Source organism: Neurospora tetrasperma, assembly GCF_000213175.1.
Source record: "Neurospora tetrasperma FGSC 2508 unplaced genomic scaffold NEUTE1scaffold_1, whole genome shotgun sequence".
Classification (NCBI taxonomy): domain Eukaryota; kingdom Fungi; phylum Ascomycota; class Sordariomycetes; order Sordariales; family Sordariaceae; genus Neurospora; species Neurospora tetrasperma.
The window spans coordinates 1,950,278-1,964,221 of record NW_009799099.1 but is presented as its reverse complement, the minus strand read 5'-3'; the positions used below and the strand labels follow the sequence as shown (position 1 = coordinate 1,964,221).

General features: G+C 54.2%; 4 protein-coding genes across 4 annotated transcripts; 3 read left to right on the top strand and 1 right to left on the bottom strand.

Annotated features, from left to right (window-relative positions):
* Positions 1–235: 235 nt before the first annotated feature.
* NEUTE1DRAFT_144002 (uncharacterized protein) lies at positions 236–1,345 on the top strand (the record flags this gene model as incomplete). The annotated part of the gene is made up of 3 exons (XM_009849544.1): positions 236–577; positions 646–939; positions 1,010–1,345. 3 exons carry the CDS (start codon positions 432–434, stop codon positions 1,251–1,253), a joined length of 684 nt encoding a protein of 227 aa, XP_009847846.1.
* A 319-nt stretch (positions 1,346–1,664) lies between these two features.
* On the bottom strand, positions 1,665–6,487 carry NEUTE1DRAFT_127448 (uncharacterized protein; the record flags this gene model as incomplete). The annotated part of the gene is made up of 6 exons (XM_009849543.1): positions 1,665–4,254; positions 4,792–5,332; positions 5,462–5,870; positions 5,929–6,235; positions 6,304–6,397; positions 6,483–6,487. 6 exons carry the CDS (start codon positions 6,485–6,487, stop codon positions 1,930–1,932), a joined length of 3,681 nt encoding a protein of 1,226 aa, XP_009847845.1.
* A 1,424-nt stretch (positions 6,488–7,911) lies between these two features.
* On the top strand, positions 7,912–9,749 carry NEUTE1DRAFT_75876 (uncharacterized protein; the record flags this gene model as incomplete). Its single annotated transcript, XM_009849542.1, has 2 exons — positions 7,912–8,154; positions 8,225–9,749. 2 exons carry the CDS (start codon positions 8,121–8,123, stop codon positions 9,529–9,531), a joined length of 1,341 nt encoding a protein of 446 aa, XP_009847844.1.
* Positions 9,750–10,721: 972 nt separating this feature from the next.
* NEUTE1DRAFT_75874 (uncharacterized protein) lies at positions 10,722–13,877 on the top strand (the record flags this gene model as incomplete). Its single annotated transcript, XM_009849541.1, has 1 exon — positions 10,722–13,877. One exon carries the CDS (start codon positions 10,722–10,724, stop codon positions 13,875–13,877), a length of 3,156 nt encoding a protein of 1,051 aa, XP_009847843.1.
* Between the last annotated feature and the right edge of the window lie 67 nt (positions 13,878–13,944).

The window sequence follows — 13,944 nt, the reverse complement described above, 5'->3', positions numbered from 1 at the left end:
CCGGGGAACCCCCCAGGGCATCGAATCGGAGGATTGATCTGGTCTGTGCGTTCGGGGGTCGGGCCCGCGCTCAGCACAGCATACATGCTGCCGTCTCATGCAGTTTCCTGTTGACGCATATATAACCCTAACCCAGAAGCAGCAGCAGCAGCATCATCACGATCTGGCCTTATCGACAGCCCGTCAAGGTGCCCTTCCCTACCTACCTAGTCGAAGTACATTCAAGCTGGCCAAAACCCGCCGTTGATGACAATAACAACAGCACCACCTGCCAACCTTTTCCGCCGAAATAACCTGGACCTGCTGATGAGGTACCCCAGGTGGCATTGGAACAAAGACCTGTGTTTATATCGACGTCAACGGGGCGCTGGCTACCCCCTCCTTCGGAGTGCATCTTGAACCCCAAGCTTCAAGACAACATATCGCCCACCATGTATACATCAGTAGTAAGGCTACAGAATGTATTTGGCTTTTTCACAACTGTCGCCTTTGTAGTCGCGGCCTTCATCGCCGCCTCCGACTTTCTTACCGAACGGGCGCCCATTGTTCGAACCCTCAAGACAACCAGTGTCCAAGTGTGAGTCGTAATGCTTGCACCTCCCATCATGCAAATCCCCCTGCTAACTCACTGCCAAATCTCATCAGTGTCCGAGGCCGACCGCACTACTACAGCAGCAAAAAGGAAGAATACGCCGTCATCAACTTCTCCCTCGACGCCGACCTCTCCTCGCTCTTCACATGGAACACCAAGCAAGTCTTCGTCTACGTAACCGCTGAGTGGCCAGCCGCCGACCACGCAAAGACGAACGCAACCAACGAGGCCGTGATCTGGGACACCATCATCACCTCCCCCAGTGCCGACCACCTGGCCAACATTGGTCCTGTGGCCATGAAGAAGCTGCGGAAGAGCGCGGGCGGGAAGAGCATCGATCCTAACCGGTAAGCAACTACCTACCTAACACATACCTCTTCTGTGACTTGTTTACCAACTCTATCCCTCCAACAATAGCGGCAAACTCTCACTCAAAAACCAACGCCACAAGTACAAAATCACCCACCCCTCCGGAAAGCTCGCCATGACCGACAATGTCACCCTCCGTTTGCACTACAACGTCCAGCCGTGGGTTGGTCTACTCACCTGGGACCAGGACGTCGACTACGGGTACTGGAAGGCTCTGAAGAACGGGGTGAGCAAGCGCTTCAAGTTGCCTGCGATTAAGGAGAAGAAGCCGGCGTCGGCGGGCGCCCGGTAGCCGTGACATGGTATGGGAGATGCAGGAGGGGCGAGAAATAAGGATAACTAGCATATCTAGAGAAGAAAGCGTAATAAAATTATGATAACGCCAACCATGCGCCTTGGGGGTGGAGGTACATAGGAGGGCAGTGTCGCAGTTGGTGAACTTCTGGAACTGACAGCAAGAATTGAGTAGTAAATGGAGCCCGCTCGTGGCAGCTCAGTTGTGAAAGAGGCACATGATCATGTCAACCAAATGCGGAACAGGAAGCAAACACCATATCCAGAATAAACCAGGGCCTGGACGTTCTTTGACGACGTAAAATTACCCTGCTCTTGCGTTTATTTGCACGACTCTTTAATGTCGAAGGACAAGCACGTCAAAATACCCTGGCAGTTTGAAGGTCAAGGCAAAGGGGAACGCGAAATATAGGCCATGTAATCTTTGTTTCCGCTATTCATATGTACACCAAACTTGAAAGGCAAACTCCACTCCACTATGTTCCTTGCTAGGTTTTTCGCAATACACTAGACTATGTGCTATGAGACCCGCTGTGAACCTACTCCAATTCATCCACACGGAGTAAAAACAACTGAAGTTCGACACTTCGCAAGTATATGCAAGTACATAATGTCCCATACGTTCAACACGTAGTGTTTTATGCTAATCGAGCCGCTTGTGCCTAGGGGCGCAACTACTGTGAACCGCTGCCCCTACCACCGCGACCAGCACCACCACGACCACGTCCTTCACCTCTACCCCGACCGCCACGGCCACGGCCACCACGGCCACCCCTAGGCGAATCGAGGCTAGCGGGAGGAGGAACCGCAGAGTACGCGCCGGGAGCTGGCGAAGACTGCTGTTGCGCTGCACCACTGAAAGTACCGCTGACGTTGGCGAGGGCAGGTGCCGACTGATCAGCACCTCCTGGCTTGCCACCGCGACCGCGGAAGTTACCCCTGAAGTTACCGCCACGTCCCCCACGAGTGCCTTGAGGGGAACCGGGACTAGGAGAACCCTTAAAGCCGGGGTCGGGTCCATACGGCTGTCGCTGGGGCTGCTGGTGACTGCTTGGACCATTGGGAGCCTGGCGGTAGGCGAGGTTGCTGTGCTGGTTCTCACCTTGCTGAGGACCGTTTTGCTGGTGAGGCGACTGATAACCTCCGCGACCACCACGGCCACGACCATTGCCGTGAATAGCACCGCGCCAGGTCCCTTGCAGAGGAGGAGGCTGGGGTGCGTCGCGGTATTGTTTGCCATTAGCCTGCATCCCGTAACCACCGTGAGCCGTCAGTGTGGTAACCGAAGGGTTGGTAGGCTGTCTAGCCATGGCTGCCTTGGAGCCAACAACGATTTGGCGGTGGGTAAGGTTGAGGCACGTGTGGGATGGCACCGTCTGGCCACGGAAAGGAGGGCACCGTTCACCGAGAGTGGTCCCACTCATGAAAGTAACATCAAAGACCACATCCAGTAACTTGGCCGTTGGGACGCGGCTGATACCCACCACAGTTCCACGGTAGGCGATGGGGACCTTGCCAACCTCAGCGACATAAACGACACGATCACCCAGGCTAAAGTGTTGGTTTCCAAGACGATGTTCCGCGTCACAAGGACGCAGCAGAGCATTGCGAGGGACGTTGGGCATCTTCTTGTTCGCTGCAGCTAGTTGTCCGAGCTGCAGCCTGTCGGCTTCAGCAGCGAGCCTCATGACAACATCGGAATCAAGCTGCTCTGCGTCAAGCGGCACTCGCTCCATCTGGCTGGTCTTGAGTGTCTTCAACCAAGCACCAATCTCCTTCACTCTGGCCGAGGCAACAGCCGGCTCGGGCCAGAGATCCGTCTCAGTCAGCTCGGCGCTAGAGGGATGCTGTTTAACGGCAGCAAAGAAATCTGGAAACTTGGTCATGTACTCAACGAGCATCGCCCTAGCAGCCATACTGAACTCCCAGCCGGTTTCGGACTTGCGGGAATAGCCAAGCACCTTCTGCTTCTTGCCCTCGAACTTGAGGTTGAGGCCCAGGTTGACCCGCAAGCCGCCAAGTGTTGTGATGTAGTATGAAGACGTGATCTTGCTCAGAGCAAGCGAGTGGAGGCCCAAATCCTTGGCAACCATGTATGACGGGAGATAGTGGTTGTCCCGTTGTGCGTCCAATATGATCTGGCGAGCAAAATCCGGTTCCCGCTCTTTCAAGGCGGCAAGCCAGACAACAAGCTTGTTGTTGCTGTAACCTTCAACTTCAACTGGGCGGCCATAGTTGAATTCGCCCAAGAAGAAACCAACGGACTTGATGGGAAATTCTTCCTCAAGTGGCAAGGCAGCCCTCTCGATGAAACGTTCATCCTCGTTGACAACCTCGTCGACGATGATCTGTGCGGCATAGTCCGTCTCCATGCCGGGAATCGGGCCGTACTCCTTGATAGTAGCGCCTTCATCAGTTTTCATCAGGCCCTTGAGCATGTGTACGTGGACCAACGATTCCACCTGACCTATCAATATACCTAGCCGTTTGCTGTAAAAGTTCTCGATTCTGTGAGCCGTCTTGCCCCATTGCTCGATGTCCCGTGGGGAATGATTGCGCGATACCACCTGTCCGCTACCGTCTTCTGCCAAATGGTAATCAAAAAGCTCGTCGGATACGCCAACGATTTTAGCCTCCTGAAGGAAAGGGTAGCCAACGAAGCAGCGCTTTCCAAGCTTGCGCTTCGCTTCCTCGACGTTGGTGCGCTTCTCCGTATCCAGGATATTGACGACCATGCTCTGATTGCGACTCTCCGACTGGAACACGTTAACGCCATGGAACCCGAGGGAGGCGGTGTATGGCAGAGTAGCGAGAGAAGGGAATCCGGCCAGCGCTGATTCGTTCAGCAGAGCACCGTCGGTCAAGCCAACACGATATTCCAGTCCCTCCACGGGCGGAAGATCGAAAATGTTCTCGATACAGTGGCAATGGGGAATGGGCGGGAAGATTCCGACAAGGGAGGAAGGGTATTCAAAGTCCACCGAATCGGAATAAGTGAACTTGAGGGCGACGCCAAAATCGTTCCTCGACTTCTCAACGTCCGAGAGAAGTTCGTTCTTGGGGCCCATTGCTGCAAGCAGCCGCTTCTCGTCAATGAAGGGAATCTTAACGACGGCTTCCCAATCCATCTTCTTGCCATTCATGTCAAGCTCAAAGTCTCTTGGGTAGAAGTCGATGATGGGAGAATTGGGGTTTGTCATAAGATCCCAATATGCTGTCGGCACAATCTTTTTGCTGCGGTCTGGCAAGACACCCATCAGCTGCTCATATGGCTTGAACGGCTGACCCATCTTAAAATTAAGGTCGGCATTCAGGCCTTTCATGATATCGGAAATCATGGGAGCGTAGTGGTAGCGATAGAACCAGGGCCAAGAAGCAATACCACGGTAGTAGTAGTAGAGCACCCATTGAAGACCCTGGACGTAATTCTCCGTCAACTTGCGGAGTTCATCCTCCTTGTTCTCCGGGGTCCAATCCTCGAACTTCTCGGCGTAATACTTGTCTTTCCACTCTTGGAACTTTTGTTGGTATTTGACCTCCATGGCAGCCTTCGAGTCGGCCGCAGTTAAATCCAGGACTTGGGCGTTGTCGTACTTCTTGATGATACGGAGAACGGCTGACTGGGCTTCCTCGTCCTCTTCCGACTCATCGTCTCTCTCGGGGAAGGACAGGATTAGGTGGCGGTGTCCCTCATCATCTTCCTTAGTTGCCCAAGGAATGTGGGCAGTATCAGCCAAGTCTTGGACAAACTTGCGGTCCTCGGCCTTCAACTCGGTCCCGAGGTCAAGGGTGTTAGTGCTCCTATTGGTAAGGAATTTCCTGATCTTCTGCTTCCAAAGGTTCTTCTGGTTCGTGGTGACGATGAGCTTGCCCTTGGTCTTGGCCTTTGCTGTCTCTGCCTCGTTATCTTCGAGCATCTTCTTGGCCCGAAGCCAGCTTTGATCCTCGTGTTCATGTTCGAAAAAGCGATACTCCTCCTTGCCGAGTTCTTCCAGCAGCAGGCCGAGTCTCTGGAGGTTGACCTTACCGCCCTCGTTGATATATCCGTCGCCGCGCGGAAGAATTTCTTTGTAGATCCTAAACATGAGCGAAAGAGCGCCTTCATTGATGTGAAGCCGCGGCAGGTTGGGAAGGAAGTCGTTTCCGACAAAGAATGCCATAAGAATGAAGTCGTCAATAACCTTTTCCATATCGAATGGAAAAGACATGGCTCCAGGTTTCTTGAGATCCTGGAACTCCAGCTCCAGGTACTCACGGACTATGCAGAGATGCATCAAATAGAAGTTTTGCTCCTCCAGTCCCTTTGCCTTATGCTTGGCCGGGCCGCGGCCAAAGGTAACTTCCTCGCGCAGAAGGCAGAAGTGAGGGTCATGGCTGAGGAGACCAAGCATGATCAGATCGGCGTCGAGGCCATACAAACAGTGACGGACGTTCGCGTCATAGTCGAGTTGAGCGCGCGCATTGCGGATGTACTCCATGATCTTGTGCTCACCCTCACCAGGGACCTCGTGTCCAGACAAGACAATCTCGGGCTGTTGCCAGTCCCTGTCTTCAGAGACCTTTTTATGGATGAAATATCTCAGCTGTTGCGAGAGCTTGGCCATGAATTCGGTTCCTATGCAGCTAGTTAGCCTCCGGGAAAACATTCAAGCGGGGACCAGCGCCAGACATACCAGGTGTAATGCAGTTACTGTCGAAAGGTTCTTCTTTGGGCAATTCCTTGCCCTCACGAATCGCCTTATCTCTAGCCTTCTCATTGTCCAGCGCAGTACGAAAACGACGAGCACGCTGTTGGTTCATCTTTGCGCGAGGAGCAACGCCATCTATAGCCATAAAGAAAAGCTTTTTGGGCTTGATTTTCCCGAAGAGATGTTCAATGTAGTTGAATATAGCAATGAACATCTCCTCCTCTGTCATGCGAAATTGTACATCGCTCGTATCCTTATGGGTACAGTTGTGGATGATACCGTTCATGTCCAACTGAGCAAACCGGTTAGCTAGGCAAGTAACGCAAGACAGCCGTCAGGCCTCGGGAGGGAGCAGCGAACATAAAGGCAATCGAACTCGGGGATACGGTTCTCGGCGATGAGCTGAGAGATGGCGGGATACCGCTCCGAGAGCCATCTGAAGAACTTGGGAACACTGGACAAGAGGAGGTATTAGCCACACGCCTGAACAACGCGCGCGTATACGGCGCGGGAGGAGCTTTAATTTGAGAATAATATACCCCATGTTGACTAACTGGCGTGTGGTGCCGGTATAGATGTGTACACTACTAGAAGTTTGCGAAGGAGGTCTGAAATCGGGGCGCGCTGAGCGGTCGCAGGAGACGTTGCAGACGGGAGCCTACTTAGTTGCTGCTGTCAGGGGGGGCGAAGGAGAGGCGTCAAGCTAGTTGTTCAAATGCCGGCACTGAATAATAATGGCCGGGCTTGTAGATAGCGAAGCCTCCAGGGATCGCAATGGTGCAATAAACCGAAGGGGGACGAAGCAGCAAGGTCCAAGACTGAAGATGCTGTCTATGGAAGGGAGGAAGAGGAGTGTCCTTGGAGCAACCGACAGCGCCAGTCGGGAAAAGAAGCTACTATAGTGCTAAGAAAAGCGAAAAGGTTGAGAATCCGAGGAGTGACCTAGAGCGCTGGCGGCCTATGTTCGAGATAGAGGTAAAGGAAGAAGTGGGTGATGTCTACGAGATGGAACCGCAAGAGAAACAAAAGTGGAAGGTCCGTCAGAGGCGTGGATGGGACGGAGAGGGTGTCGGGTCCTGGGCTCCGGGCTGGCTAGGTGTTCAGGCTGTGACACACTGCAGTTTCTAGTTGGCCTCCGTTGCCCCACGGGTTGACTGTGTGCCCGGCGTGAGCGTCGGTCGTAGAGGTACGTAGAGGTACCGGTAGCGGGTAGAGGTACCTCTAGAGCTACACGTACTAGCGCTCGGCCCGGCCAGGCCAGGTCAGTGGTGAGCGCTCCGCCACCTCATCAGGCTCCCGGCTGTCACTGTCAGCTCTGTCCCCGCACCAGGGGCACCTCCCGCCTACTACCTACCGAACCTCAAGGTGACGAGCCCCGAGCGAGCCTCCGCCCTCGACGAGCGGGAGCGTGACGGAACTGAAGCTGTTCGGGCGGGCAAATGTACACTTACCTACAAGCACGGACCATCCCCGGTCTTGGATCAGGCGGAACGGAAGTGACATCAAGGAACGCCTTCCAGGTTCCCCACCGCCGCGCACGCCCGCGGGCTATGTATATAGGTACTTACACTATTTAGTAGGTAGTCGGGTGTAGGTAGGTGGCTTGAGGCTCTGTGGAGTAACTTCCTTAAGTAGGAACCCTGTCCCATCCGCCCTGCACTGCAGCACCGCGTCGTCTCTTCAACGACACTGAACCCCACGAAGCAGCGTTCGTCAGAGTGCCCGTGGTGCCTGAAAAGGCGGAAGAGAGTGGCAGAAATCAATTAATTAGAAGTCGCGTCGCGTTTAGAGGTAGTTAGCGCTTCAACCAGTACTGCAAACGCCGTCCGTCGCATGGGCAATCTACCTACCTACTACCTACTTGATAACTTGCGCATTGATTTCCCATTCCAGTACTTTCCTCACTTTTGGACCTGGACCACCTGGAAACTTCCGTAAAAAGGACCCTCTGTGACTTCGCACTAGTTCACTGAACGGACATAATCGTCTTCCCACGCTCATTGTTAAGAAAGCTTAGTTGTTTCCATCCCTGTGGCCTTCGCTCTCACATCCGTGGTGGCTCATCCAGCACAGCTGCGCAACGCGAAAAGCGACTCGGCGCCACATCCCGAACATCTATTACACCCGGGCACCCCACTCACGTCATCACCTAGCTTTACTGAACCTACGCATTCAAGATGGCGCGCGACGAGATTGTCGACGATGTTGACGGTAAGCTTATGAAGCTCATAGTGCGAGCTTGCTGCCAGCCTGTGCAAAAAGTGCTGACATTAGGACGCAGTCAACATGGAGGAGGACGACGCCGAGGCCGAGCAGCGCCTGATCAACGAAGAGTACAAAATCTGGAAGAAGAACAGCCCCTTCCTCTACGACATGATGCTCAGCACGGCCTTGGAGTGGCCTACCCTCACGACACAATGGTTTCCCGATGTCAAGAACCCCAAAGACAAGAGCCACACCGTCCACAGACTGCTTCTCGGAACCCATACTGCTGAGGGCAAGCCCAACTACCTCCAGATCGCCGAAGTCGAGATCCCTAAGATGGTCGAGCTGAATCCCCGCGACTACGACGAGGAACGCGGCGAGATTGGTGGCTATGGCAGCAAGGCCTCTTCCGGGGAGCCCTTGTGCATTCGCTTCAAAATCACCCAGAAGATCGACCACCCCGGCGAGGTCAACAAGGCCCGTTACCAGCCCCAAAACCCCGATATCATTGCCACCCTCGCTGTTGACGGCCGTGTCTTGATCTTCGACCGTACAAAGCACAGCATCACGCCTTCCGGTACTCCTAGCCCTCAACTTGAGCTGATTGGCCACAAGGAAGAAGGCTTCGGCTTGAACTGGAATCCGCACGAGGAAGGCTGCCTTGTGACTGGCAGCGAAGACAAGACCGTCCTCCTGTGGGACCTCAAGACCTATGAGGGGACCAGCAAGCAGCTCAAGTACTCTCGCAAGTACACGCACCATAGCCACATCGTCAACGACGTTCAACATCACCCCTTGGTCAAGTCATGGATCGGTACCGTCTCGGACGATCTCACTCTCCAGATCATCGACGTCCGCCGTCCAGAGACCGACAAGGCAGCCATTGTCGCCCGTAACGGCCACAGTGACGCCATCAATGCTTTGGCGTTCAACCCACGGGTGGAAACCATCATTGCGACTGCGTCCGCCGACAAGACGATTGGTATTTGGGACATGAGGAACATGAATTCCAAGGTTCACACCTTGGAGGGTCACCAGGATGCGGTTACCTCTCTTGAGTGGCACCCAACTGAGTCGGCCATTCTGGGCAGTGGCAGCTACGACAGGAGATTGCTGTTTTGGGACATCAGCCGTGTCGGAGACGAGCAGACCCAAGATGACGCTGAGGATGGCCCCCCGGAGCTGCTCTTCATGCACGGCGGCCACACCAACCACCTGGCCGATTTCAGCTGGAACCGCAACGACCCCTGGCTTGTGTGCAGTGCTGCTGAAGATAACCTGCTCCAGATCTGGAAGGTGGCCAACAGCATCGTTTCCAAGGAGCCCGCGGACATGTCTACTCCCGAACTCGATGACCCCAAACCGAAGCAATCTAGTCACTAGGATGAGGAAACTTCGGCCTTCCAAGTCCTGTTGCCCTCGATCGAGACTCTAGAGATACAACAGCAACAAGAGGAACAGCAACAGGCGCATGACAAGTCCGCGGAGCAAGCCGCTACCATTGGATCCAGGACGGAAAAGGGTAAAGGTAAAGAAGCACCCAAGGAGGGCTCGAGGTTACAAGACGGAACAAGCGGCAGAGACAATGGGGATGGGGACGATGACTCGGAAGATACCAGTGCTTCTGAGCAAAAGGGACGTGGCAAGAGTAAAGGCATGTCGGTGTACGAGTCCTACTTGCGGACGGTGGAGGAGGCAAGGAGAGCGGCGCAAATGACAGGCGCAGAACGGCACCGGAAGACGCGCTCACGCACAACATTCGGCGCAGAGTCACAGCAGAAGCAACAGCAGCAATGAAGCTGTTGAACGACGGCGATGGCGGGAAAATGGACGGTTCTCTAGGCGTAGCGGGTGACAACAGTGCAATTTGAGCTGGATATGAAGGATAGGTAAGCTTACCACAGCAAAATAATGATGGTAGACAGCACCAGGCTTGGTCCAAGATACATGGCAGAGGGAGCTGCGGGAATCTCGACCAAACCAAGCCACAAGTTGTATGAGAAGAGATAGGCCAAGTCAACTTGAGAAGGCATGTAATTTTCTGAATCCATCGTTTTACAGACCTGTTAACTGCAGCGTGACAGCATTTCGCCGTCCCAATGTTAGATTGGGGCTACATCTACTCTAGGCCGTGAACCCATGGAGTCGTTTTCCCTTATCGTCACTGTGTCGATAGGACCTTGGAATCTTGGAGGTATGTGACTTTTCATTGACAGTCAAGTCACACATGACCATTCCAGCAGACCCTAGCAAGTTGAGATGGAAGGCCCATGAATCGCTTGCTATTGTTCTTGCTCTGAGTTTTGTTTTCATCTGGTATTTTCCCCCCTCGATTTCCTTTCTATTGTTCTCGTGGACAGGTCCATTCACTGAGCCCATAACAGCAGCGGTCGTGTCTCGCCGTATGGCAGACAACCAGTGACCATTGACAAACACAAATCCCAAATCACTTCGTCCGTCTTGCAATTTTTATTTCAACAACTCACCGATCGCCTCTTTTCAACCCTTTTCCATTCGGATGATCCGAGAAACCAGGAAGCAATCAACTACACAACACCCAAGTCATTGGAAACATGTCGAATCTCCAAGTGCCCGGCGAGCAAAGAGAGGGCAAAGTGAGAGCTGTCTCAAACCCTTTGCCCGGACTTGCATCACTAAACTTTCACAACAACCGAGGTGATGCTCAGCAGGACTACGAGGCGGCTCAAGCCTCTCGCGCAAACGCCACGCTCGACGAAATCGAGCAAAGAGGCATAGTGCCCGACGTCAATCTAGTTGAACGAGAACTCCTCAGGCCAAAATCAAGAATCAAGAAAGCCGGTTCTGATGCCCACAAGATCTTCTCTAGTCGCGCCGCACCCTCTCACAATCCTACTAGCAGCAGCGATGTCAATACCCTCGATCTCGGCCTTCGCGTCTACCCAAGCAACGAGGAGCTAGATGCAGTGGTCAACACGCTCTGGAGAGACTTCGCCAACGACGGTGGTTTGAACGGACTAAGCCACCAGCAGATACCTCTTCTTTATCAGCACTGGCATCAGCGTGCTCTCGCCATCAATGAGTCTGCCAAAGAATGGCAAGCTCTCAATGTGCCTTCACCGGTAGCGACGAAGCCTAGCGCGAGCACGAGCACCTTTGACCTCTTTGGCTCCTTAATGACCGACTTTGAGCTTCTTCTCGAAGTCTGCAAGCATCTGCGCCCCATCGACATCATCAACCTCTACAGTATTTCAAAAACCTTCCATGATCTCGTCAACGCAAACCTCCAGAGCACCATCCTTCTTTGGACGGACCACATGGCGCCCACCTCGGCCCGTATCTTCTGCCACCAACTCTACTACCAATACTTCATCGATGACCCCTCCGGCAGAAATCCCAGTACTCACCGTGATATACGATATTTTAACCAGCCGGCTCCCAACCATGTCCTGTATCAGAACCAGCATGGAGAAGGCCAAGCCGGTCCCGTCAACCCTCTTCCGCCCGCTGACCCGCAACACAATACCCGCAAGGTTCCATCCTTGATCTGGTTCCAGATGGTTGTCGACCGAGAGATCAAAGTCCGCGACATCCTCGCCACCCTGAGCCGCCACGGCCACCGCACCCCTCACGACACCCACAAGACCCTAAAGAAGCTCTGGCTCCTGATGGACGTAGCCTCGTGCCGCGGCCGCGCCGTCCTGATTCACTCCCAGACGCTCTTCACCGACGAGGACCTCTACCGGGCCCGTCTCTTCTTCATCAAGCTCTACATGCTCTTCGCCGACCCCATCTTTGGGCCCAAGTCCACCGCGCTCGCCAAGCTGTTTCTCGGACAAAAGGGGTTCACGCCACTTTGGCAGTTCCTGCGACGCAAGAAGTATACCACCGAGGAAGAGATCGTGGAGATGAAGACGCGGTACGACGTCCGACCTACTCTTTTGCAGGTTCTCGACGGACACCCTATCAACGGCGTGCCGCCCAACGAGATGGGGAAGATGCATGTGGAAGGGTGGGGGCGCGGCGTCAGACACTTGCTGCGCCCGGATCAGATGGTCAACTGGGAGGCGTACAAGCGAGGGTTGGCCCTGCACCTAAGGGCCGAGAGAATGATGCTTTACGGCCACGTGGACTTTAGCACGGGCCGGCCGCTGGTGCCGAGTCTGGATGAGATGTACATGAGTGATGACGAGTTCGACCTGCCGGCCAACTCGAGCTGGAGGATTACGAAGCATCGCAAAGCGCATGGCGGCTGTGGGAATGTCCCCTTTGAGAGAGGCATGTGGCAGCCTAAGCATGCAAGGAAGGCGAGATGGAAGACGTTGACGGAGGAAGAGAAGGAGGATATCTTGGCTGCGGAGGAAGAGGAGGTCAAGGAGGAAAAGAAGCTGCGATATGTGGAAGGTGATTTGGATGTGGCCCTCGCAGACTTGGAGGAGGCGTTGTATGATTATGCCGTGGAGAAGGAGGAGGGAAGTCACGAAGAGCATGGCGTTGACGGACTGGAGTTCGACAGCCGCGTTCCGATGCCTGATGATATCCTCCCTGGCGATGAGGAGGCAGACTTTGATGATACCGACTGGGAGAACTGCGCAAAATACATGACAGGTTTAGATCGGTTACCCGACCAGTTGACTCGCATCCGACAAGGCAAGGCTTACGGCCAGCTCAACAGGTCACTCATCATGGCCAAGCAGGTCTTCGACAGCAAGGCCAAGAGCAATGCGGAAGGCCAAGAGCAAGACGAAGCTTGGGCGCGTGCCATTGTTCACCAACTGCCCCTTTATATTGGTGGCGAGTCCGCTTACAGAAGGGGTGTCCCCGTTGCTCCCCGAAACAACAACTCAGCCGCGTCAAACCAGGCCTTCAATGCCCATAATGGCAATCATGACTGGGTGCAGCCGGTATACCCAGCCCAAGCTGAACTACCAGACGTTCGAGCTGAGTATCTTCTCAAAGCCGCCGTCGCGCTCCACAAAGCCCGGCTTGACACCGGCGATCTTGACCCAGCCACCGACGCTATGCCCGACGACGAAGTCGCAGAGTTAGAGGATGAGCAGATCACTGTACAGATTGAGAAGAATGTCAATTACGGTTGGATGCTACACATGCCGCGCAAACAGCCCGATAGCGAAGGTGTTCGTGATGGTTCACCAGATTACGACGACCACAGTGGCAATGGATTCACCAGCGAAGTATCAGATTCCATTGACATGGACATGGAGGCGGACATCGACTGTGACGACGACGACGACGACGACGACGACGACGACGACGACGACGACGACGATGATGACGATGCCGATGACGATGCCGATGACTACGACGATGACGACTTTAAAGACCTCATCACCAGCGACTTCGATGACTTCATCACCAGCCCCAACTTCGGTCTTCACGAATCTAACAACACAGGCCCTAACAACACTACTATCAACGAGCCCAACCTGAACCAACACACTCTCAATCACAACCCCAATCCTCACAACCCCGATGTACCCTACCCCAACCAAATGTACCACTACAACCACGACCCCGATGAAGAGTTCGACTGGCGCGCCTGGCTCGACATGCAGCACCAAAACGACCTACTCAGCGAAGCAGCCAGTCTGGACCAAGATTTGTTGAATGGTGCGCACGAAGCCGGGCCGGAGGAGCTGCGAAGGAGGGTGGAGAGTACGATCGAGCGGACCCAGGGGTATAAGAATCTTAGGGAGAGGTTTTTGAGGGGGTATTATCGCCAGTGGTAGTGCCGGTCAGTGGTTAGTGGCTGGTCTGTGTTTGTGAAGTTGGTAATTTGGTCACTTGGTGTGTAGT